Source organism: Oncorhynchus mykiss, chromosome 1 (assembly GCF_013265735.2).
Source record: "Oncorhynchus mykiss isolate Arlee chromosome 1, USDA_OmykA_1.1, whole genome shotgun sequence".
NCBI classification, from domain to species: Eukaryota; Metazoa; Chordata; class Actinopteri; order Salmoniformes; family Salmonidae; genus Oncorhynchus; species Oncorhynchus mykiss.
The window spans coordinates 66,976,506-67,002,622 of record NC_048565.1 but is presented as its reverse complement, the minus strand read 5'-3'; the positions used below and the strand labels follow the sequence as shown (position 1 = coordinate 67,002,622).

At 41.3% G+C, this 26,117-nt stretch overlaps 1 protein-coding gene across 2 annotated transcripts in view; it reads left to right on the top strand.

Moving 5' to 3' along the window:
• Positions 1-26,117, top strand: part of LOC110527436 (serine/threonine-protein phosphatase 2A 56 kDa regulatory subunit delta isoform) — a 44,983-nt gene that overhangs the window by 8,024 nt on the left and 10,842 nt on the right. For both annotated transcript variants that reach the window (XM_021608714.2, XM_021608706.2), the window contains exon 3: positions 1,095-1,272. In XM_021608714.2, coding sequence (XP_021464389.2) covers positions 1,095-1,272 — 178 coding nt within the window. The remainder of the gene's footprint in view (positions 1-1,094; positions 1,273-26,117) is intronic.

The following is a 26,117-nucleotide window of genomic DNA, read 5'->3' as shown; positions in this document are numbered from 1 at the left end:
TACCCCAAAAAACACAGTTTAACCTCAGCTGAACTGTTTCAGTATTACAAAGGAGTAGTTGACATTACTGCTGAATGGAGAGCAGTGTTACTCATGCATACTTGAGTCCAAACTAAGTACAAAGATGTGATTGTCCACTCGATTCTGGACCTTAGTCAGTCAGTGTGGACTGCATGAGAGCAGTACATTATTCAGTCAACCTATTTACAAGAGCAGCTGCATATCCAATGACAAGCTTGTTCAAGAACATGGATTTGCAAATAGTTTTTTTTAGGTTAGCATAGAACTACAATTCCCAAGAGGCATTGTAGAGGGAACATAATAGTGACGTGAAAACCTAAAGCCTTTCTTCTGGTCTGTGATTACACATATGTAAGTTCATTACAATCCTTGAGGAGGACATACATTTTGTCAGGGGAGTTCAATGCTCTTGAGGTTTGTGATGAACTTCTCTGCATGTAATCATGGACGTCATGAAAGGATTACAAATTAGATTTCACAGAATCAGGACATCACTGACAATACTACTCTATTCCCTCTAGTCTATAATGTCCCAGACGGAAGCTTTAGAGAAAAAAATAAAAAAATTGGACATGGAATTATAGTGTTTGTAGTGTTTGACAGAATAAAACCCCTCTCATTCTCAACAACATGACCAGTCCTATGTTCAGGAGTCATCTCTCTGTGTGCTCCCTTTAAAACTCCAGGATAATGGTGGCACTAGACCAAGCCAATCAGAGTGTTTCTGTGGAGTCATTTACTGCTCTCTGCATGGTGACTGTAGTATGGGTTAGCAGCTAGTGAGAAACGATGTATACCAGATTGAATGGGTTTTTGTCTACTAAGATTGATTTACTGTGAAAGTACATGTCGATCCCAAGAAATAGCAGTGATGTTTTCAGGAATGCAAATTGTAGTCTTTTCAAATAGAAAACTCTGTCAAGGCTTCAGGAGGACAGATATCAAAATGTAAATGCAATACATTCAGTTCGAATAAAACATCCATCTTGCAATCTATTTTCAGTGGTTCCAACTTTTCCAAGCCTCACCGAACATCAAGCTCATTGTGATTTTCATGTGTGTGCTGTCCACAGGCGCAGCAGCAGCAAACTGCCAGCAAGCGTCCCAGCAACAGCACCCCACCACCCACTCAGCTCAACAAGATCAAATACTCTGGCGGTCCCCAGATCGTCAAGAAGGAGCGTCGCCAGAGTTCGTCACGATTCAACCTCGCCAAGAACAGAGAGCTGCAGAAGCTTCCTGCCCTCAAAGGTATCACCAGCTAACCCACCAGCTTCTCTGGCTGCATCCTGATTCTCCACCTTTCTCCTGAAGTGTGCTGTTCCTTTCACACATTTAAAAGCATTGGCTGGCGGAGGTTTCCACCATTTGAAATTCATGATGGAAAGTGTGCAAGTGCAAACTTGGGGAGAAAGGTGGAGAATTGGGACACAACCACTGTCCTATTCATAGAGATCCTTTATGCTACCCTCGCTCCAGCCAGATCTTAAATGGGGGCTGAACGGACTGATTTGGCCTCAGTTTCAGTCATCCTCATTAAGAAATGCGACTGAGAATGACATTTGTGTCTTGGAGGTATGCTTTGATGTGGGTGTCTCGTGTGTTTGCATGTGGGAAGCGTTTGTACATTCACTCTGCCAAAACAGTACACAGTTAGTCACTCAACCTTTTAGATAACTTCAAACAGTCTAACCGGGTATTGTGTCTGGAAGTAGCCTAGACTAGCTAGGAAAATTGTCAACTTCTTTCGGCAATTAGCTTCAGCCGGCCAGTGTGCGACCGTGGCAAAATTGGTTTGACTTTGGATAGCATCTATGCGGGGCTAGTAAGGAACCCTCAATAAATGACACAATGTAAATGGGACGATATACACTTATATACACAAAACATTAGGAACACCTTTCTAATATTGAGTTGCACCCCTCAGTACAAGCTCAATTTGTCGGGGCATGGACTCCACAAGGTTTCGACCGTGTTCCACAGGGATGCTGGCCAATGTTGACTCCAATGTTTCTCACAGCTGTGTCAAGTTGGCTGGATGTCCTTTGGGTGGTGGACCATTCTTGATACACACGGGAAACTGTTGAGTGTGAAAAACCCAGCAGCGTTGCAGTTTTTGACATATTCAAACCGGGGCCTGGCACCTACTACCATACCATGTTCAAAGGCACTTAAATATTTTGTCTTGCCCATTCGCCCTCTGAATGGCACACACACACAATCCATGTCTCAATTGTCTCAAGGCTTAAAAATTATTCTTTAACCTGTCTCCTCCCCTTCATCTACATTGATTGAAGTGGATTTAACAAGTAACATCAATAAGGGATCACAACTTACACGTGAATTCAGCTGGTCAGTCTATGTCATGGAAAGAGCAAGTGTTAATGTTTTGTGCTCTCAGTGTATTTTTCTTTATTGACAACAAACAAAAAACACACAGTACACCAAACTATATCTAAGCCCAGTGGACCATAACCAATGCAATCCCAAAACAATAATCAACTAAACAAACCTAAATATTAAACTACAAAACACAAATAGATCGATTCTCTGGTCTGATGAAACCAAGATTGAACTCTGGCATGTAGGAGGGTTCTTTTTGCCCCTTCACGCCAACACACATCATTCTGTGACTAACCCGTCCTGGGTTAGTAACCTTATGGGAGTGAAATCTATTAAAAACGTTTAATTGTATACCCTTTTCCTCGGCTTGTGACATTTTGCCCAATATTTGAAATAATATACAATCATGTATTCTTATCTATCTCGCATTGTAAATACTTTTGACACACAATTCAAGTTTTTCACAGGTGTCATTATTAATCTTTTAACAGTATTTTGTAACATAAATAAGATGATTGTACAGCGCTTGGCATTGAAAAGAACATTGTTACCCTTTGACCTCATGGTACCATCTAGTATTGACACACATGTTTTAATTAGCATATTACGCCAAAAGACCTAATTCTTGTGCAGAGTATGAACCCCTTCTCCTACCCATTTCCCCCAAATGGTTGACTGCTTCCCCACACAAATAGCAGGATTATAACATACAGAAGCATATCTTGGTCTATGTGGAGACTCTTTGATCCTTTTCATGTAATGACAACCACACTGTCCTAGAATGGCATAGAATTTGATTGATTCCCTGCATATCTGTATCATTGGCTCTTTTTTTGGGATAACATTTGGAACGGTCCAAAAGGAGCTTTTAAAACACACGTAACCTAAATCTCCTCAACCTTCCCCTCCAGTGCTTAGCCATTCTGGATAGTTTGAAAGCCACATTGTTCAGTGCATTAGGAAAATATTCAGACCCTTTTGACTTTTTACACATTTTGTTACGTTACAGCCTTATTCTGAAATGGATTAAATAGTTTTTTCCCCCCTCAGTCTACACACAATATCCCATAATGACAAAGCAAAAACTGTTTTTTAGACATTTTATCAAATATATACACCACTGTTCAAAAGTTTGGAGTCACTTAGAAATGTCCTTGTTTTTGAAAGAAAAGCACTTTTTTTTGTCCATTAAAATAACATCAAATTGATCAGAAATACAGTGTAGAAATTGTTAATGTTGTAAATGATTATTGTAGCTGGAAGTGGCAGATTTTTAATGGAATTTTAACATGGGTCTCTGTACGCCTATTATCAGCAACCATCACTCCTGTGTTCCAATGGCACGTTGTGTTAGCTAATCCAAGGTTATCATTTTAAAAGGCTAATTGATCATTAGAAAAACTATTTTGCAATTATGTTAGCACAGCTGAAAAATATTGTTCTGATTAAAGAAGCAATAAAACTGACCTTCTTTAGACTAGTTGAGTATCTGGCGCATCAGCATTTGTGGGTTCGATTACAGGCTCAAAATGGCCAGAAACAAAGATCTTTCTTCTGAAACTCATCAGTCTATTCTTGTTCTGAGAAATGAAGGCTATTCCATACGAGAAATTGCCAAGAAACTGAAGATCTCGTACAACGCGGTGTACTACTCCCTCCACAGTACAGCGCAAACTGGCCCTAACCAGAATAGAAAGAAGGGTGTGAGGCCCCGGTGCACAACTGAGCAAGAGGACAAGTACATCAGAGTGTCTAGTTGGAGAAACAGACCCCTCACAAGTCCTCAACTGGCAGCTTCATTAAATAGTACCCGCAAAACACCAGTCTCAACGTCAACAGTGAAGAGGCAACTCCGGGATGATGGCCTTCTTGCTGATAATGGGCCTCTGTATGCGTATGTAGATATTCCATTTAAAAAATCAGCTATTTCCAGCTACAATAGTAATTTACAACATTAACAATGTCTACACTGTATTTCTGATCAATATGATATTTGAATGGACAAAAAAATATGCTTTTCTTTCAAAAACAAGGAAAATTCTAAGTGACCCCAAACTTGTTAATGGTAGTGTCTATGTATTTTTTTTAACAGAAATACCTTATTTACATAAGTATTCAGACCCTTTACTCAGTACTTTGTTGAAGCACCTTTGGCAGCGATTACCGCCTCAAGTATTCTTTGGTATGACGCTACAAACCTGGCACTCCTGTATTTGGAGAGTTTCACCCATTCTTCTAGGGAGCGATAGGGAGCGTCTCTGCACAGCTATTTTCAGGTCTCTCCAGAGATGTTAGATCGATTAAAGTTCTGGCTCTGGCTGGGCCACTCAAGGACATTCAGATACTTGTCCCAAAGCCTCTCCCTCATTGTCTTGGCTGTGTGCTTTGGGTCGTTGTCCTGTTGGAAGGTGAACCTTCACCCCAGTCTGAGTTCCAGAGCAGGTTTTCATCAAGGATCTCTCTGTACTTTTCTCTGTTCATCATTCCCTTGATCCTGACATGTCTCCCAGTCCCTGCCGCTGAAAAATATCCCCACAGCATGATGCTGCCACCATCATGCTTCACCGTAGGTATGGTGCCAGATTTCCTCCAAACATGACGCTTGGCACTCAGGCCAAAGGGTTTAATCTTGGTTTCATCAGACCAGAGAATCTTGTTTCTCATGGTCTGAGTCCTTTAGGTGCCTTTTGGCAAACTCCAAGTGGGCTGTCATGTGCCTTTTACTGAGGAATGACCTCTGGCTGGCCACTCTACCATAAAGGACTGATTCGTGGAGTGCTGCAGTTGTGGTTGTCATTCTGGAAGGTTCTCCCATCTCCACAAAGGAACTCTAGAGCTCAGTCAGAGTGACCATCGGGTTCTTGGTCACCTCCCTGACCAAGGCCCTTCTCCCCCGATTGCTCAGTTTGTCCAGGTGGCCTGGTCTAGGAAGGGTTTTGGTGGTTCCAAACTTCTTCAATTTAAGAATGATGGAGGCCATTGTGTTCTTAGGGACCTTCAATGCTGCAGAAATGTTTTGTTACCCTTCCTCAGATCTGTGCCTCAAATATCCTGTCTCAGAGTCCTACGCACCATTCCTTCGACCTCGTGGCTTGGTTTTTGCTCTGACATGCACTGTCAACTGTCAGATCTTATATAGACAGACGTGTGCCTTTCCAAATCATGTCCAATCAATTGAATTTACCACAGGTGGACTCCAGTCAAGTTGTAGAAACATCTCAAGGATGATCAATGGAAACAGGATGCACCTGAGCTCAATTTCAAATCTCATAGCAAAAGGTGTGAAGACTTACAATACCGGTTAAACGTTTGGACACACCTACTCATTCAAGGGTTTTTATTTATTTTGACTTGTTTCTACGTTGTAGAATAATTGTAAAGACAAACTATGAAATAACACATATGGAATCATGTAGTAACAAAAAAGTGTTAAACAAATAAAAACACTCACACTCTTGACATTCTCTCAACCAGCTTCATGAGGTAGTCACCTGGAATCCATTTCAATGAACAGGTGTGCCTTGTTAAAAGTTAATTTGCAGAATTTCTTTCCTTCTTAATGCGTTTGAGCCAATCAGTTGTGTTGTGACTAGGTAGGGGTGGTATACAGAAGATAGCCCTATTTGGTATAAGACCAAGTCCATATTATGGCAAGAACCGCTCAAATTAGCAAAGAGAAATGACAGTCCATCATTACTTTAAGATATGAAGGTTAGTCACTCCGGGAAAATGTCAAGAACTTTTAAAGTTTCTTCAAGTGCATTTTCAAAAACCACGTGCACTCATGAGGACTGCCACGGGAAAGGTAGACCCAGAGTTACCTCTGCTGCAGAGGACAAGTTCATTAGAGTTACCAACCTCAGAAATTGCAGCCCAAATAAATTCTTTACAGAGTTCAAGTAACAGACACATCTCAACATTAACTGTTGAGTGGAGACTGCATGAATCAGGCCTTTGTGGTCGATTTGATGCAAAGAAACCACTACTAAAGGACACCAATAAAAAGAAGAGACCTGCTTGGGCCAAGAAACACGAGCAATGGACTTTAGACCTGTGGAAATCTGTCCTTTGGTCTGATTTGAGATTTTTGGTTCCAACCGCGGTGTCTTTGTGAGATGCAGAGTAGGTGAACGGATGATCTCTGCATGTGTGGTTCCCACCATGAAGCATGGAGGAGGAGGTGTGATGGTGTGGGGATGCTTTGCAGGTGACACTGTCAGTGATTTATTTAGAATTCAAGACACACTTAACCAGCATGGTTACCACAATATTCTGCAGCGAAATCCCACCTGGTTTGCGCTTAATGGGACTATCATTTGTTTTTCAACAGGACAATGACCCAACACACCTCCAGGCTGTGTAAGGGCTTATTTGACCAAGAAGGAGAGTGATGGACTGCTGCATCAGATGACCTGGCCTCCACAATCACCCGACCATTGAGATGGTTTGGGATGAGTTGGACCGCAGAGTGAAGGAAAAGCCGCCAACTAGTGCTCAGCATATGTGGGAACTCCTTCAAGACTGTTGGGAAAGCATTCCAGATGAACCTGGTTGAGAGATGAAGATAAGTGCAACCTCTCATTGTAAGACATAGGAGCTGATCGTGGACTATAGGAAAAGGAGGGCCAAACAGGCTCCCGTTAACGTGGAACGGGTCGAGAGTTTCAAGTTCCTTGGTGACCACATCACCAACGAACTATCATGGTCCAAACACACCAAGACAGTTGTGAAGAGGGCACGACAACACCTTTTCCCCCTCTGGAGACTGAAAAGATTTGTCATGGGTACCCAGATCCTCAAAGTTCTACAGCTGCACCATCGAGAGCATCCTGACCGGTTGAATCACCACCTGGTATGGCAACTGCTCGGCATCTGACCGTAAGGCACTGCAGAGGCTAGTGCGTACCGCCCAGTACATCACTGGGGCCAAGCTTCCTGACATCCAGGACATACTAGGCAGTGTTAGAGGAAGGCCCAACAAATTATCAAAGACTCCAGTCACCCAAGTCATCTCTGCTACCGCACGGCAAGCGGTACCGGAGTGCCAAGTCTAGGACCAAAAGGCTCCTTAACAGCTTCTACCCCCCAAGACATAAGACTGCTGAACAACTAATGAAATGGCCACCCGGACTATTTACAATGACCCCCCCCCCCCCCCCCCCCCTTTGTTTTTACACTGCTGCTACTCGCTGTTTATTATCTATGCATAGTCACTTTACAAATTACCTCGACTAACCCCTGCACATTGACTCGGTCCCGATACCCCCAGTATATAGCCTCATTATTGTTATGTACATTTCTTGTGTTCATTTTTGATTGATTTGATTTTAGTTTATTTAAGTATTGTCTTAACTCTATTTCTTGAACTGCATTGTTGGTTAAGGGCTTCTAAGTAAGCATTTCATGGTAAGGTCTACCTGTTGTATTCGGCTCATGTGACAAATAACATTTGATTTGAGAATGGCAAGAGTGTGCAAAGCTGTCATCAAGGCAAAGGGTGGCTACTACGTTTAAAATATATTTTAAACACTTTTTTGGTTACTACTTTATTCCATGTGTTATTTTATAGTTTTGATGTCGTCACTAATATTCTACAATGTAGAAAATAATTTTAAAAATAAAGAAAAACCCTTGAATGAGTAGGTGTGGCCAAACTTTTGACTCATATTGTACTTTATTTGTTTTAAGATGGGATACGCATTTCCTTCTTTTCATAGTGTGAGCCATTAATATTCAAAGCGATAATCTTAAACATCACTAAAATGATCAAATGAGTGGATCGCTCCATATATTCATTGTGATGTAACCCAGAAAGAAATAGTATGTAAAATCCCAGAATGGAACAAACCATAATTGCCATGTCACTAATAATCTTTTCATTTCCCCCTTTACAATAACACACCAACCAAAAACCCCTTTCCCCACACATTCCATCCCTAATCCCAAATAGCAATAGGCCTATGTAAATCTCTGCCCTATATAACCCTCCCTGTGTCTCTCCTAGCTTTCCCCACTGCGAGGCCTTTATTGCATTCCCCTCTCCACCCTCCATTTCTCAATAAATCATTTTAGACGTTGTCTAAAAAATTACATTAAAATAACTTTGACTAACTGCATTGATACAATTATAACATTTCTATAGCATTTCCAAAAGGAACAAACAAAAAAAGACTAAATTATTATCGTCAGTGAAGCCCCTGCCCCGAGCCCAAAGGGGATTTTCCAAGGACAGTAAAGACCAGGCCGGCTTGATTCCCGGGCGGGCATGGAGCTGAGAACGCTTACAACAGCGGTTTCCAAACTCGGTCCTGGCTGCTAGGGCAAAAACCAAAACGTGCACCCCTTGGGGTTCTCAGGACTGAGTTTGGGGAAATGCTGGCCTACAGCCGATGCCATCCACAGCGGACATGGGAGGATCATTTAGACCCCTCAGAATTGAAGAAAGCATAATCCACGGTCTTCACCAAATAAACTAGATCATGGCACGCGTTTCAAGTTATAGCCCATGCATCCCTTCATTGCAACTCAAAATACATTTTCTATCATGCAGAAAATACAATTATAATTTGAACACTCAAAGTAGGCTGGAGAGGGTGAGAGAGGAAAGAAACATTTAGACCCATATACCATGAATTAGTCATATCCACCAACCCTCATCAATCCTTGCATTCCCTATTTATTATATGCTCGCATATCTTTTTTTTTCTCATTATATATGAATTTCTACAATTTATAGTTGGTTTGAGGTAAGTCATTGAAATTTTGAGCTACTGACATTTTAAGTACTGTCCCATGTATATTGTGTAATTTACTCATGGTCTCTGACTAGCCCCATAGGGATATCCAAAGACAAACCAAATTTACCATGGGCATTGTGATCGGGTTGCTTGCAGCTTTCGCTCCAAATTGGTGATTTACTTGGGTGCTGCCAGCTGTGGGCATGTGGGCAAGATTGAAATAAACCCAACCCAAGGAAACTGTGGGGTACTCTTAATTCATTGACACCATTTTTTTCCTATCATCTCGCAAATCTCCATTTTGGACGAGACTGATTTTATGACCCAAATGATCCTATTTACACTTGTAGTCAATTTGGACACTAGAATAAATGTTTCTGACTCATATCGCTCTTTAAATGTTCCATATGATCTATATGAATAGTTACTGGCAATAGCTTTTGTCTGCATATTTTCATTAGATCGCTTCCACTTGCGTCAGTCATGGGGAATGATGATGCTCATTGATGTTGGCCCTTTCATCCCAGTACTTCAAAATGCAGAACTGCATGTATAGTCTTCGCTCAAATGAATCACACACATATACAGTGGCTTCAGAAAGTATTCACACCCCTTGACTTTTTCCATATTTTGTTGTGTTACAAGGTGGGATTGAAATTTATTTAATTGTACTTTTTTTGGCAAAGATCTACACAAAATTCGAAGTGGAAGAAAAATTCTAACATTTGTAAAAAAAAATGTATGTAAACTAAAACACATCTTGATTACATAAGTATTCAACACCCTGAGTCAATACATGTTAGAATCACCTTTGGCAGCGATTACAGCTGTGAGTCTTTCTGGGTAAGTATAAGAGCTCACCATACCTGGATTGTACAATATTTGCACATTTATTCTTTAAACTATTCTTCAAGCTCTATCAAGTTGGTTGTTGATCATTGCTTGACAGACATTTTAAAGTCTTGCCATAGATTTTCAAAAAGATTTAAGTCAAAATTGTAACTTGGCCACTCAGGAACATTCCATGTTGTCTTGGTAAGCAACTTCAATGTACACTGAGTTAGGAACACCTGCTCTTTCCATGACATAGACTGACCAGGTGAATCCAGGTGGAAGTATGATCCCTTATTGATGTCACTTGTTAAATCCACTTCAATCAGTGTAGTTGAAGGGGAGGAGACAGGTTAAAGAAGGATTTTTAAGGCTTGAGACATGGATTGTGTATGTGTGCCACTCAGAGGGTGAATGGGGAAGACAAATAATTAAGTTCCTTTAAAATGGGGTATGGTAGTAGGTGCCAGGCGCTCAAAAGTTTCCCGTGTGTATCAAAAATGGTCCACCACCCACAGGACATCCAGCCTACTTGACACAACTGTGGGAAGCATTGGAGTCAACATTGGCCAGCATCCGTGTGGAACGCTTTTGACACCTTGTAGAGTCCATGCCCCGATTGAGGGCAAACGGGGTTGCAAGTCAACACTAGGAAGGTGTTTCTAATGTTTTGAACACTTTGTGTATATTTGGCCTTGTGTTTTAGGCTATTGTCCTACTGAAAGGTGAATTTGTCTCCCAGTGTCTGGTGGAATGCAGACTGAACCAGATTTTCCACTAGGATTTTGCCTGTGCTTCACTCTATTCTGTTTATTTTTATCATAAAAAAACTCTAGTCCTTGCCGATGACAAACATACCCATAACGTGATGCAGCCACCATCATGCTTAAAAATATGAAGTGGTACTCAGATTTTCCCCAAACATAACACTTTGTATTCAGAACATATTTGCCACATTTTTTTAGTTTTACTTTAGTGTATGTTTTGGAATATTTGTATTCTGTACAGGCTTCCTTCTTTTCACGGTGTAATTTCGGTTACTATTGTGGAGTGGCCTCGTGGTGAAATCTGTGAGCATTTTCCTTCCTCTCAGGCAACTGAGTTAGGAAGGAAGTCTGTATCTTCGTAGTGACTTGGTGTATTGATACAGAATCCATCTATCAATATGTCCCCTTCTTTGCGAGGCATTGGAAAACCTCCCTGGTCTTTGTTGTTGAATCTGTTTGAAATTCACTGCTCAACTGAGGGACCTTACAATTATCTGTATGTGTGGGGTACAGAGATTATAACGTTAAACACTGTTATTGCACACAGAGTGAGTCAATGCAATTTATTGTGACTTGTTAAGCCCATTTTTATTCCTGAACTAATTAGGCTTGCAATAAAAAAGGGGTTGAACACTTATTGACTCAAGACATTTCAGCTTTTCATGTTGTATTTTTGTACAAAAACATAATTACACTTTGACATTATTATTCTAATACAATGTGATTCAAGGTACAGAAATGCCTTGTTATTCGTGTGACTTGCATCAGGTATGGTCATGATAAAATGCGTAGAAATGAAAATGGATGCACAAAAGCTACTGTAATACCCAGGTTCTCAGTGACCACCACATCTCTTTCCTTCTCTATCTCTCTCTCATTCTCTCTCTCTCTCTCTCTCTCTCTCTCAGCCTGTCCCTCCTGTTGTTGCTCTGGGCTCTCCTCTCATTGAGTCTCCCCTTGTCTGGCCAGGCAGCGAGGCAGAGCAGACGGATCACAGGCAGTAATTGGATCAGCAGTGCAAGTGTCTTCGCTAAGTAGGACAGCGAAACCTCGCCATAACACACCATGCAGGCAGATTAGGCACAGCCTCCTCCTCACATTCACTCTTCAATTCAGGCTTTTTGACATACTGTACCTGGAGGATTTGCATATTTTGGTAAATTATGACTATAGTTCTAGAAGATAAATGCCAAAATCTGACATAAAAAGCATCTATTTAACAGCATATAGACCAAGTGCACAGGCTTTAGGGGAAAAAATAGGTTTTCTGTCATACCAAAATTCATAGGTGTACCGGTAGTTTGTAGTAGATGCTTGTTTCCTATGGCGTCTTTAAAAAAAAAAGTGTGATGAACAGGAAATGTCAGTACAATTTAATACATGTTGACAGACAATTTGTTTGTTCGACATGGTGGTATCGTTTTGCGTCGGCAAGTTTGCCATTTATCAGTAGAATGAAAAATGCAATGGAAACACATTAAACTCATGTTTTTTTATCCGGTACATGAAAACCTAAGAGCGAAAGTTGTTTTAATGTGCGCTACGTCCTCACGCACATCCTTCCATCCGCAACAAAGTCAGTTTGATGGAAACACCTCTGGTGGGGAAATGCACATATTTTCCGATGCAGATTTATAATATTTGCAAGAAAATCTCTCTCAAATTGGATGTAAACCTCCTACTTCTGATTTATTGTTCAGACATGACTGAAGCCCTTTCCCAGTTCCATACAGGGCAATTGGTTTTGTAGCAAGAAGTGCATGAGACATAAAAAAACATTAAAAAACACACATGAATCCCCATGATACCGAATACAACAGTAGTACATACAGTGCTTGTGCATCAGTCATGGGTTGGCAGCCATCAATATAAATACAACAATACTATGATCAATATTAGCAGTAGCAATAGTAGGTAATTAAATTTCGCCATCACATTCTCAGAGACATCACGTCAACATCCTCATAAAAAAAACATGCTGACCAAAAGCAAAACATCCAAATGCTCATTTACATCGTCGTATAAAACTAGTTAGGACAGACTAACCTACCTCATCCTCTTCCATGTATTCAAAAGGCCAATGACCGTAGGAGTAAACTCCTAGCTTGTAGTCAGAGAGCTGAGTATAATGTATATACTGTTGAGGCTGTGTTGCTGTAGTTATTAGTTAGTGTATGAACTTCTTTAGCCCTTCATAAGCTTTATTGATTTCCTTTTATTGATCGGCAAACGTCTTCTTTACACTGCAGTGTTATGACGGTGATCTCACAGAGAAAGGTCAGTGTTTGTCAGCTGTTCTCCGCCAGGGTGCTTCAGCCATGGAGTTTGCATGAGGACTATTTCTCTCCCAACAGACAGTCATATTGTCCAGTGGCACTGCGCTGCTGTGTGTTTCGGTCTAGTCCTTGAGGGTGTGTTACACATGGCGTTACATACACTCCCTCTCTCTATCACTATCCGCTTGTGATCAGCACATTCGGCCGAGTGTCTTGGGTAGGTGACCCGTTGACCTCCGCAGCAGCTTGCTTTTTCCGGGAATGTTAAAATTGGAATATCCTGGGAAATGGGATTAACCCCATTGCATGCACTGTGTGCTGCGAAGTGTTGAAGTGCTTTAGACTAAGATGGATTGTAAACTGCTAATATTTAGTATGTTTAGACATAGATTGCCACTTGCCATGGCATGCATATTCAAAGATCACCAAGGATATGAACCTCTCAAACGCAAATGCATGCAGAGAATGAATTATACGGTCCTATTGGTTGTTTTAGCTCGCCACTTTGAGTGCATCATAAAATGTGGGCTGTGAAAGAATAGGTTGTGAACTAGGATAACTGATGATGCAGTAAATGATCCATACATAATGTTTGCTCGGAGCACTTGAGATCTCAGCCCATATAGGTCAAAGGTCAAATCCATAAGTGGCGCGTGAGTTTTGAGTTAGGGCAGAGGTTCCCATTTTTTATATTAAAATAAAAATCTGTGACCACACCATGTAAATCAGTCTGACAGTACCTTTGACAATATTTCAATCTGAAGGAAGTATGGTTTGAAGTGACTGATGCATCAGAAAGGTATTGGGATGTTCAAAAGATCATCGGGCCATAATTCTGTAAGGTTTTCTGTGTAGAAAAGGACATCCATCATTGATGTTATTTTTCCCCCCCAGTCAGAATTAGTGCCTGGTCTTGTCCACTTCTAATGAGTCATGCGTGGCTTGTGGGTATTGTAGAGAGAACAGAAGACACATACTTGTTACTTAGTCTTATCTGTCAGTGATTGTGTCATCATTTTTGTTGTCGTTGCTTAAACCGTTTAAAAGATAGAGCCACGTGTAAGAAGAAAACAGAAACCGCTCTGTTTATTACAACCACATCTAGCGGCTAACAGATGTTACCGACCTAACCCCGGTTCTAATAACCAGGAGCAAATGTTTCTCTCGTGACTCTATTTTCAAATCAGGCGACCTGTCATGGGGTCGCGACCAATGTTCCTCCAGGACTGCCACGCACACCAAGTGAAAAAGAATGAGTTAATATCAAGCCCTTCATAATGTAAAAAAAAAAACGTTTTAAAAAGTCTCATGCAATGTAGGCCTGCATTGAACACCACATATAGGCTACTGTAGACTACATCATAGAAATCAAAATCTATTTCCATGTGATGTTATGGGATTCGCGCCATTGGTTTTGTTGGTAGGCCTACATTATGCTCAAATAGCCACAATAGCATATTGGCTACTGTCTAAAACAGCAAGAGTACAGCCTCAATGTTCACTGTGAATGTGCCCCATAAGTTGCACAAAATTCAAGAAGAGCTTGGACTGGGCTGAGCGGGAGCTGCCCTCCTGTAATGGTGGGAGAGCCAAGAGACCAGCATGGAGTGCTCGGGTTGGGGTGTAGGGTTTGAGCATAGCCTGTAGGGAGTGGAAGTTCCTCTTGCTGTCCGTAGGCAACTACCATGGTCTTGTAGTGGTGTCTAGTTTGAGAAACAGACGCCTCACAAGTCTAGTTTGAGAAACAGACACCTCACAAGTCCTCAACTGGCAGCTTCATTAAATAGTACCCGCAGAACACCAGTCTCAGCGTCAACAGTGAAGAGGTGACTCCGGGGTGCTGGCCTTCTAGGCATAGTTGCAAAGAAAAGCCATAATGTGGGTAAAAGAACACAGACACTGAAATTCTGCTGAGAAGGCCAGCATCCCAGAGTCGCCTCTTCACTGTTGAGGCTGGTGTTTTGCGGGTACTATTTAATGAAGCTTCCAGTTGAGGACTTGTGAGGCATCTGTTTCTCAAACTAGACGCACTAATGTGCTTGCCCTCTGGCTCAGTTGTGCACTGGGGCCTACCACTACTCTTTCTATTCTGGTTAGAGCCCGTTTGCGCTGTTCTGTGAAGGGAGTAGTACACAGCGTTGTACGAGATCTTCAGTTTCTTGGCAATTTCTCTCATGGAATAAGCCTTCATTTCTCAGAACAAGAATAGACTGAAAAGACTGAGTTTCAGAAGAAAGTTCTTTGTTTCTGGCCATTTTGAGCCTGTAATCAAACCCACAAATACTGATGCTCCAGATTCTCAACTAGTCTCAAGAAGGCCAATTTAATTGCATCTTTAATCAGAACAACAGTTTTCAGCTGTGCTAACATAATTGCAAACGGGTTTTCTAATGATCAATTAGCCTTTTAAAATGATAACCTTGGATTATTTAACACAACGTGCCATTGGAACACAGGAGTGATGGTTGCTGATAATGGGCCTCTGTACATTTCTGATAATGGGCCTCTGTATGTAGATATTCCATAAAGAATCACCGTTTCCAGCTACAGTAGTAATTTACAACATTAACCATGTCTACACTGTATTTCTGATCAATTTGATGTTATTTTAATGGACAAAAAATGATACTTTCTAAAACAAGGACTTTTATAAGTGACCCCAAACTTTTGAACGGTAGTGTAATTATGATAGTTCAACGCATCAAATTCTTCAGCTTAGGTTTGGTAAATTTACCTGTTCAAAATAAATCACAAGTAAATAACAAAAAAACTGTGTTTGCCTTCAAGGTCAGGATTTTATATGAGGGTATTAGCATAAAGGAGTACATTCACTTGAAAATGCCATCCAGAGTGTGAATTATTCCATAACTTCCTTTTAGAAGAGCACTTCTACACTGGGCAAATACGTATGGAAGGTTTTGGTCAAATCAAAAGGGGTGCTGTCAAAAAGGGATTTGAATTCATATGGATTTACCTCTCTACAACAAAAAAAGATGTCCAGAACTGTAGTACTCTTTCCGTGTTCAAACTTGCCAAGACAAGTCTTTTATTTATATCCGTTTATTTATTTGTTTATTTGATATCTATTGGAGATAATAGAAGTCTGTGTATATGAGAGTATATCTTACTCCAGGGAAGTGGGGGATTGTTGGTCCTTAGGGTGAAGGCTTGGTCTCATGACAGCCCTACTGAAAGGCCTTGGCCACATGTTATTGCCAAGATGTGGTTTTTGACAAGCAGAACTGAACTGACGGTACAGAGGGTTGAATGTTATTTAGCTATGTTGTACAAGGCTCATCTGATTCTGCTGTGCTTCGAGGAAGGATGTTGATGTTCTGCTCCATATGCTTGGGTACATGATTATTGATTAGTTCTCGTAAGGAACTCCACTCTTTTGGCACTCCCTAAGTCTTTCAAGTCAAGGAATCTGATATCTATCTGACGTTAAGCCTCTGGTGATCTTTTTCAATATAGGCCTACAAGTAAGTGGGGTTTTAAAGCATAGATGCACAATACTGTCCAACAGATTGCTCTTAGCTAAGTGAAGGCAATATGGATTCCAATTCATCTTCAGTAAACCTTTATCCTGAGAAGGTCATGTTTTCTACCTGTGGGCGATAGAAAATGTCCAACCTATAGTCTGATGGAAACTATGACATATGCTTTGGTATCAGTAAGGTGTACTTATAGATGTAGCAGCACTTGCTGCTGTATTGTAAGAGTGCGTGATGTATGCAGTGGTGTCCTCCCCCGTGCTCTCAGGAGGGTGCAGGGGGAGCACTGACTGAGTCTCAGTAGGTCAGGTGAGTCTCAGTAGGTCAGGTGAGTCTCAGTAGGTCAGGTGAGTCTCAGTAGGTCAGGTGAGTCTCAGTAGGTCAGGCGAGTCTCAGTAGGTCAGGTGTACAGATGTCTCTTCTTGAATCTGCTTAGAACTGGGATTCATACGGTCTGTTTTGTTTTGATGGATGACTGCCGCCCTTTAGGTATAAAACAGCCTTCTAGTATATAAGGAGAGACGATAGATATAGCCAGAACTCCAGCCTTTTGTGACTATTTTCTCTTTTTAATTTAGAATACAGAGTGGGGTAAGTTGAGCCATTTTTTTACATTCAGCATCACTCTGTCAAGAGAAATATAGTATTATTTCTAATGAAGATATCTACATATATTTCAGGATGTTGTGTATCCCTGGAAATAATCCGAATCCATGTAAACATGATAGTTTTGAAAACAGGGTAAGTTGAGCAGCGGGATAAGGTAAATTAAGCTGCCTACAAGTTTCTGTACTGAATTAAGTATTACCACTACATTTTAAAACCATGTCTGTTTATTTCCCAAACACAATTCAACACACTCAATTGCTTTTTTTTGCCTTTTAATCATTTTAAGCATCTTTTAACAGACTTAACACCTAACAAACACTTTTTACCTTTTTAAAACACTTTTAACATTTCAAATCAAATCAAAATCAAATTTATTTATATAGCCCTTCGTACATCAGCTGATATCTCAAAGTGCTGTACAGAAACCCAGCCTAAAACCCCAAACAGCAAGCAATGCAGGTGTAGAAGCACGGTGGCTAGGAAAAACTCCCTAGAAAGGCCAAAACCTAGGAAGAAACCTAGAGAGGAACCAGGCTATGTGGGGTGGCCAGTCCTCTTCTGGCTGTGCCGGGTGGAGATTATAACAGAACATGGCCAAGATGTTCAAATGTTCATAAATGACCAGCATGGTCGAATAATAATAAGGCAGAAGAGTTGAAACTGGAGCAGCAGCACAGTCAGGTGGACTGGGGACAGCAAGGAGTCATCATGTCAGATATTCCTGGGGCATGGTCCTAGGGCTCAGGTCCTCCGAGAGAGAGAAAGAAAGAGAATTAGAGAGAGCATATGTGGGATGGCCAGTCCTCTTCTGGCTGTGCCGGGTGGAGATTATAACAGAACATGGCCAAGATGTTCAAATGTTCATAAATGACCAGCATGGTCGAATAATAATAAGGCAGAACAGTTGAAACTGGAGCAGCAGCACGGCCAGGTGGACTGGGGACAGCAAGGAGTCATCATGTCAGGTAGTCCTGGGGCATGGTCCTAGGGCTCAGGTCCTCCGAGAGAGAGAAAGAGAGAAGGAGAGAATTAGAGAATGCACACTTAGATTCACACAGGACACCGAATAGGACAGGAGAAGTACTCCAGATATAACAAACTGACCCTAGCCCCCCGACACAAACTACTGCAGCATAAATACTGGAGGCTGAGACAGGAGGGGTCAGGAGACACTGTGGCCCCATCCGAGGACACCCCCGGACAGGGCCAAACAGGAAGGATATAAAACCACCCACTTTGCCAAAGCACAGCCCCCACACCACTAGAGGGATATCTTCAACCACCAACTTACCATCCTGAGACATTTAACATACGTCATTTCCCAGCTATAATGCCTTGCGTTACACCTGGGAAGACAATGCTTCAATTTGCTCAACTTGCCATTGGCTCAGCCATTGGCTCAAATTACCCCAAGGCAAACATTTTGCCTATATTAGCCCACACAGCTACAAGGATGCAATGTCATGCTAGGTTTTGGACCTCATATCGAAGCTTATAGAGACCCCAATTGCTATATAGAACGATCTTTAAATGATCTAATTTGGTCTAGATACAAGCATCATGAAACCACTAACACAATCAATTCATTTGACTTTGTGAAAATCCGTTTTTTTTTTTGAATACCTAATTTGCTTACCACTCTTTCATGTGGTTTCTTAAATTAAGCCATCTTTCTAAAAAATAAAAAAAATAAAATGCAACATTTTGTGTATGGTTTCCTAGAAACAAGGGTGGCTAAACTTAAGCAAAAGGGGTAACATATCCCACTCTCCCCTATTCTATATCTCCCATAGGCACTGTCACACGTTGGGCACATTGAACAAAGTCTCCGTTCAAGCCTTTCTCCATCTGTGTGAGGCCTGATGATAGTTGTGCTGTTTTGTAACTGGTCTCGCATCACTTCATCGCATGCAAGGCATATGCAGCCACTCTACTGGTCCTCCGGGCCAATGGGCCAATAGGGAGCCTCCGCCTGTTGTCACATGCCGCTGGCCTCCTTGGATGATTCATCCTCATCACAAAAAAAAAAACTAATTTGAAATTATATAATCTAGCTTTGTGTCATAGATTCCGTGGCCCTGGCCTGGAGTGAAACGCTTTAAAATGGAGCCAGCGGTTGTGAGGAGGAGGGGTAGGAGGAAGACTGAGGTCGGCAGTATAGTAGTGATTTTGTTTGCTGTGATTATACCACTAAGCGGCTTACGTTCCTAGTGGAATAGTGGCTGACATAAGTAGTCAAGTGCCAAACCCGTAGTGTCCAGTATCCCCTTCCACTCTAACCCACCATTTGTTCTCATTGCTCTAGACTAGAGTAGACAGAGACATTCTTTGTTGTCTTGAGCCTCATAGCTACTCAGTTTAACAGCTTGTTTTTGGCAAAGGTATTGGGCACTCGTATTATATCATCTTATGTAGGAGGATGTGCCTATGTTACAAGTCCTCCGTGATGTTATAGAGTAGTACAGGTCAAGACCTGCGAGTCTTTAGTTTTTGTAGGATTGTATTTTTTTGGTAAAAAAAAAGACTGTAAAATCACCAGGAATTCAGCAAAAAATGTGTTTTAGTCTTGGAAATCTGTTCCCAAGTATTCCCCAAAATATAAAAAGAGATGTGATCTTTAAATCAAATCCAATTTTATTTGTCACATGCGCCGAATACAACAGGTGTAGTAGACCTTACAGTGAAATTCTTAATGACAAGCCCTTAACCAACAATGCAGTTCAAGAAATAGAGTTAAGAAAATATTTATGAAATAAACTAAAGTAAAAAAAATTATAAAATCAAAAAGGAACACATGAAAATTACATGACAATAACGAGGCTTTATACAGGGGGTACCCGTAATGAGTCAATGTGCAGGGTTACAGGTTAGTTAAGGTAATTTGTAAAGTGACTATGCATAGATAATAAACAGCGAGTAGCAGCAGTGTAAAAACACAGAGGTGGGGAGGGTCAATGTAAATAGTCCGGGTGGCCATTTGATGAATTGTTCAGCAGCCTTATGGCTTGGGAGTAGAAGCTGTTAAGCAGCCTTTTGGTCCTAGATTTGGCGCTCCAGTACTGCTTGCCATGCGGTAGCAGAGAGAACAGTCTATGACTTGGGTGACTGGAGTCTTTGACAATTGTTTGGGCCTTCCTTTAAAACCACCTAGTAAATAGGTCCTGGGTGTCAGGAAGCTTGGCCCCAGTGATGTACTGGGTCGTACGCACTACCGTCTATAGCGCCTTACGGTCAGATGCCGAGCAGTTGCCATACCAGGCGGTGATGCAATCGGTCAGGATGCTCTCGATGTTGCAGCTGTAGAACTTTTTTAGGATCTGGGGATCCATGACAAATATTTTCAGTCTCCTGGGGGGGAAAAGGTGTTGTCGTGCCCTCTTCACAACGGTCTTGGTGTGTTTGGACCATGATAGTTCTCCACCGGCTCCACTTCAGCCCTGTTGATGGTAATGGGGGCTTGTTCGAACAGCTGCACCATCAAGAGTATCCTATTGTCCACGATCAGCTCCTTTGTCTTGCTCACATTGAGGAAGAGGTTTTTGTCCTGGCACCACACTGCCAGGTCTCTGACCACCTCCTTATAGACTGCCACATCGTTGTCAGTGATCACCTACCACTGTTGTGTCATCAGCAAACTTAATGATGATGTTGGAGTCGTGCTTGGCCACGCAGTCATGGGTGAATAGGGAGTACAGGAGGGGACTAAGCACGCACCCATGAGGGGCCCCAGTTTTGAGGATCAGCGTGGCAGATGTGTTGTTGCCTACCCTTACCACCTGGAGGCGGCCCGTCAGGAAGTCCAGGATCCAGTTTCAGAGGGAGGTGTTTAGTCCCAGGGTCCTTAGCTTAGTGATGAGCTTTGTGGGCACTATGGTGTTGAACGCTGAGCTGAGGTCAATGAACAGCATTCTCACATAGGTGTTCCTTTTGTCCAGGTGGGAAAGGGCAGTGTGGAGTGCAATTGAGATTGCATCATCTTTGGATCTGTTGAGGCAGTATGCGAATTGGAGTGGGTCTAGTGTTTCCGGCATGATGTCGTTGATGTGAGCCATGACCAGCCTTTCAACGCACTTCATGGCTACTGATGTGAGTGCTACGGGGCGGTAATCATTTAGGCAGGTTACCTTCACTTTCTTGGGCAGAAGGACTATGGTCTGTTTGAAACATGTAGGTATTACAGACTCGGTCAGGGAGAGTGTCACGGATCCCTCTGGAACTATTTTTTTTTTTTGTATAATTATATTATTTTATACTAATACAATTGCTCAGAGAAAGAGATTTTGTTTAACAAGTAATATACATTTTTTTTCTCAACTGCAGGGGTCAAAATTATTATTATTATTAAATTATTATTATTAATGGAAACAAAGTTGTCAAAAGTTTGACTGCATCAAGCTTGTGACTCTACAAATATTTTGGATGCATTTGCAGTTTGTTTTGGTTGTGTTTCAGATTATGTTGTGTCCAATAGAAATTGATGGTAAATAACATAATTGTGCCATTTTGGAGTTAGTTTCATTATAAATAAGAATATAATACATTTCTTAACACTTCTACATTAACGTGGATGCTATTGTGATTACATATGAGCCGTGAATAATGATGAATGAGAAAGTTACAGAGGGTCAAATATCATATCCCCAAGACATGCTAACCTCTCACCATTACCAATAACAGATATTACTTGTTAAACAAAATCAATTTTTCTGAGCAGTTGTGTTAGTATAAAATCATATAATTTCCCTATTTCTTTGCATACAATATAGCTCAGTATTTTGATTTGTTTATTTTAGACCGTCGTTATTTCTCCTCTTTCTCAGGGGTATCAATAATTTCGGACCCCACTGTATATTATTATGATGTTCTGCAAAACCATCTGCTCCAACAAAAATCATCCCGCGGCTGAATCTAATTGCCTACCCCTGCAGTAGTCTGTGTGACTGCGTGCGAGCTTCCCCAGAGAAACTGTCACATGCCAGGGTGATTTGTGGGGAGTGTGACAACATTGAGATAATGAAATAGACCCCTTGTGAGAAATGTGACTGCATGATGTCAAAGTGTCTGTTTTGTGTCGGTTGGGGCAGGCTGTATTGACCAGGAAGGCCCTGGTCTGGTCAGTGGAGAAGATGGGGCAATACATAGAGATCCTTTTAAATTGCTAGAGGGGTTATGTCATAACTCTAAAAGTTCCATAATGGGGTGAAAATGTCAGCCATATTGGTCAGGGAGAAATCCAAACCCGTCTAATTGGAATGAATGGCATTAGAGGCATAATACTGATTTTACTAATGCATGAAAATCAAAGTAAGGCGTGTGATATTTCAGAAATTGTGTAATATAATTGTCAACCAAAAATATTGTCATATAATTATAAATACAGTGTATACTGGTTTTACACCCATTTTCTGTATAAATAGCCTCTACAATATATGTAAACAGACCATAAATGTCAAAATGTTTTTCTTAGAAAGCTGTGAGTTATTATATGACACATTTACAGTACTTGTTGCATTTACAACTTGTCTAAGTCCTATCATCACGTGTAGAGTTAACATTAATGATACACCTGTCAGTCTTTCATGGCTCAAAGTGGAGGAGAGATTGACTTCATCACTACTTGTTTTTGTAATAAGTGTTGACAAGCTGAATGCACTGAGGTGTCTGTTTAAACTACTAGCACACAGCTCAGACACCCATTCATACCCCACAAGACAGGCCACCAGAGGTCTCTTCATAGTCCCCGAGAACAGAACAGACTATGGGAGGCGCAGTGCTACATAGAGCTATGACTACATGGAACTCTATTCCACATCAAGTAACTGATGCAAGCAGTAGAATCAGATTTAAAAAAACGGATAAAAATACAATGTATGGAACAGCAGGGACTGTGAAGAATAAACACACACACAGTTACAGACACACACATACGCACACTCACTGTATAAACACATACAGTGCCTTGCGAAAGTATTCGGCCCCCTTGAACTTTGCGACCTTTTGCCACATTTCAGGCTTCAAACATAAAGATATAAAACTGTATTTTTTTGTGAAGAATCAACAACAAGTGGGACACAATCATGAAGTGGAACGACATTTATTTGATATTTCAAACTTTTTTAACAAATCAAAAACTGAAAAATTGGGCATGCAAAATTATTCAGCCCCCTTAAGTTAATACTTTGTAGCGCCACCTTTTGCTGCGATTGCAGCTGTAAGTCGCTTGGGGTATGTCTCTATCAGTTTTGCACATCGAGAGACTGAAATGATTTCCCATTCCTCCTTGCAAAACAGCTCGAGCTCAGTGAGGTTGGATGGAGAGCATTTGTGAACAACAGTTGTCAGTTCTTTCCACAGATTCTCGATTGGATTCAGGTCTGGACTTTGACTTGGCCATTCTAACACCTGGATATGTTTATTTTTGAACCATTCCATTGTAGATTTTGCTTTATGTTTTGGATCATTGTCTTATTGGAAGACAAATCTCCGTCCCAGTCTCAGGTCTTTTGCAGACTCCATCAGGTTTTCTTCCAGAATGGTCCTGTATTTGGCTCCATCCATCTTCCCATCAATTTTAACCATCTTCCCTGTCCCTGCTGAAGAAAAGCAGGCCCAAACCATGATGCTGCCACCACCATGTTTGACAGTGGGGATGGTGTGTTGCTTTTACGCCAAACATAACGTTTTGCATTGTTGCCAAAAAGTTCAATTTTGGTTTCATCTGACCAGAGCACCTTCTTCCACATGTTTGGTGTGTCTCCCAGGTGGCTTGTGGCAAACTTTAAACAACACTTTTTATGGATATCTTTAAGAAATGGCTTTCTTCTTGCCACTCTTCCATAAAGGCCAGATTTGTGCAATATACGACTGATTGTTGTCCTATGGACAGAGTCTCCCACCTCAGCTGTAGATCTCTGCAGTTCATCCAGAGTGATCATGGGCCTCTTGGCTGCATCTCTGATCAGTCTTCTCCTTGTATGAGCTGAAAGTTTAGAGGGACGGCCAGGTCTTGGTAGATTTGCAGTGGGCTGATACTCCTTCCATTTCAATAGTATCGCTTGCACAGTGCTCCTTGGGATGTTTAAAGCTTGGGAAATCTTTTTGTATCCAAATCCGGCTTTAAACTTCTTCACAACAGTATCTCGGACCTGCCTGGTGTGTTCCTTGTTCTTCATGATGCTCTCTGCGCTTTTAACGGACCTCTGAGACTATCACAGTGCAGGTGCATTTATACGGAGACTTGATTACACACAGGTGGATTGTATTTATCATCATTAGTCATTTAGGTCAACATTGGATCATTCAGAGATCCTCACTGAACTTCTGGAGAGAGTTTGCTGCACTGAAAGTGAAGGGGCTGAATAATTTTGCTCGGCCAATTTTTCAGTTTTTGATTTGTTAAAAAAGTTTGAAATTTCCAATAAATGTCGTTCCACTTCATGATTGTGTCCCACTTGTTGTTGATTCTTCACAAAAAAATACAATTTTATATCTTTATGTTTGAAGCCTGAAATGTGGCAAAAGGTCGCAAAGTTCAAGGGGGCCGAATACTTTCGCAAGGCACTGTACATTGTAATGTTGTTGTATGGTGGTATTATACATTTTGTATTGTAGATATGTAGTGGTGTAATAATGTATGATGTACTGTTTTATCTTTTGTTTTATGTGTGAAGCAAGTGTGTTTGGACCCCAGGAAGAGTAGCTGCTGCCTTGGTACCACTGGCTGAAATCAGTTGATTTGTATCTATGGCTGTGGATTGACTGCATTGTTTGAATAGAATATTGGCAGTTCATTTGAAAAATGTATGGAATCATTCCTCCAGTAGACACACAATTTGCAACTTAGACCCCCTACTTTTATAGTAAAATAGATCCTGTTACCAACTGGTATTGTATATATTTATGAACTTGTTTTATAACCTTTCATACCAAGTTGGGCGGCAGGGTAGCCTAGTGGTTAGAGCGTTGGACTAGTAACCGAAAGGTTGCAAGTTCATATCCCCACGCTGACAAGGTACAAATCTGTCAATACTGCCCCTGAACAGGCAGTTAACCCACTGTTCCAAGGCCGTCATTGAAAATAAGATTTTGTTCTTAACTGACTTGCCTAGTTAAATAAAGGTTAAAAAAAATATATTTTTAAAAGTCTTGGCAATTTAAAGCCAGTTTCCCATGTCTTGGTACTTGTATTGCCCAGTACAATGAGAAATCTATGTGCCACTCTCTAAGGCTCTTCTCAAATGTAGTTTTATTGGGACTGTTGTCTGTGCCCCAGATTCCAGCATCTCCCTCTTATTCAGTTCCTTGTGTTCTTGAAAAACGGCTCAACCCTCACGTCTATGTCCTTGACCATAATCCTCCTTTGTTTCAAGTGTTTCTCATACCCACTCGATTGCATGGTCTTATCCCACAATGCAAATTGAATAATGATATTTTATCCCAACTCAAATCAACATCCTCCAAAACGCACTACAATATAGCTCACATCCAAACATGTTCTGACCCTTTGAAATGGGTCATTCATGTAAATCCTATTCATTTAAGCTGACATGATAGTAAAGCACTCACGCCAAGTGTGCTTAAACATTACGCAACGAGCAACAACACACTAGATCAAGGCTGTTCAATTCCGGTCCTGGAGGGCCGAAACACCTATAGACCTGTGTGTGAGGTGGAGTCTGCATGCCTCCATGCCACAGTGTCATGCCATTTTCCTCAGTTCCGTGAGGGGGCTGACAAGTACAGGAGACCTTGATGTTCATTATCCAGGAAAAGAGGAGGAGGAGGTGGGGTGCTGTGGTTTCATGAAAGCCTCGTTGCATAAGGGAGTCTGAATTGTAAAACAGTAGCTAGCTGTGTGGAATAGCAGGGTTTCACAACACTACGGGTACAATTGAGCCAGGGTAAATAACGTGGAGGTCTATGAATGGAGGTGTATGAATCTGTATCTCACACTTTATCCCCAATGTTAGCCTTGGACACAAAATGGTGGGATGACAGAACAAGTGTATAATGTTTTCTGAAGTTATGAATCACTATCTA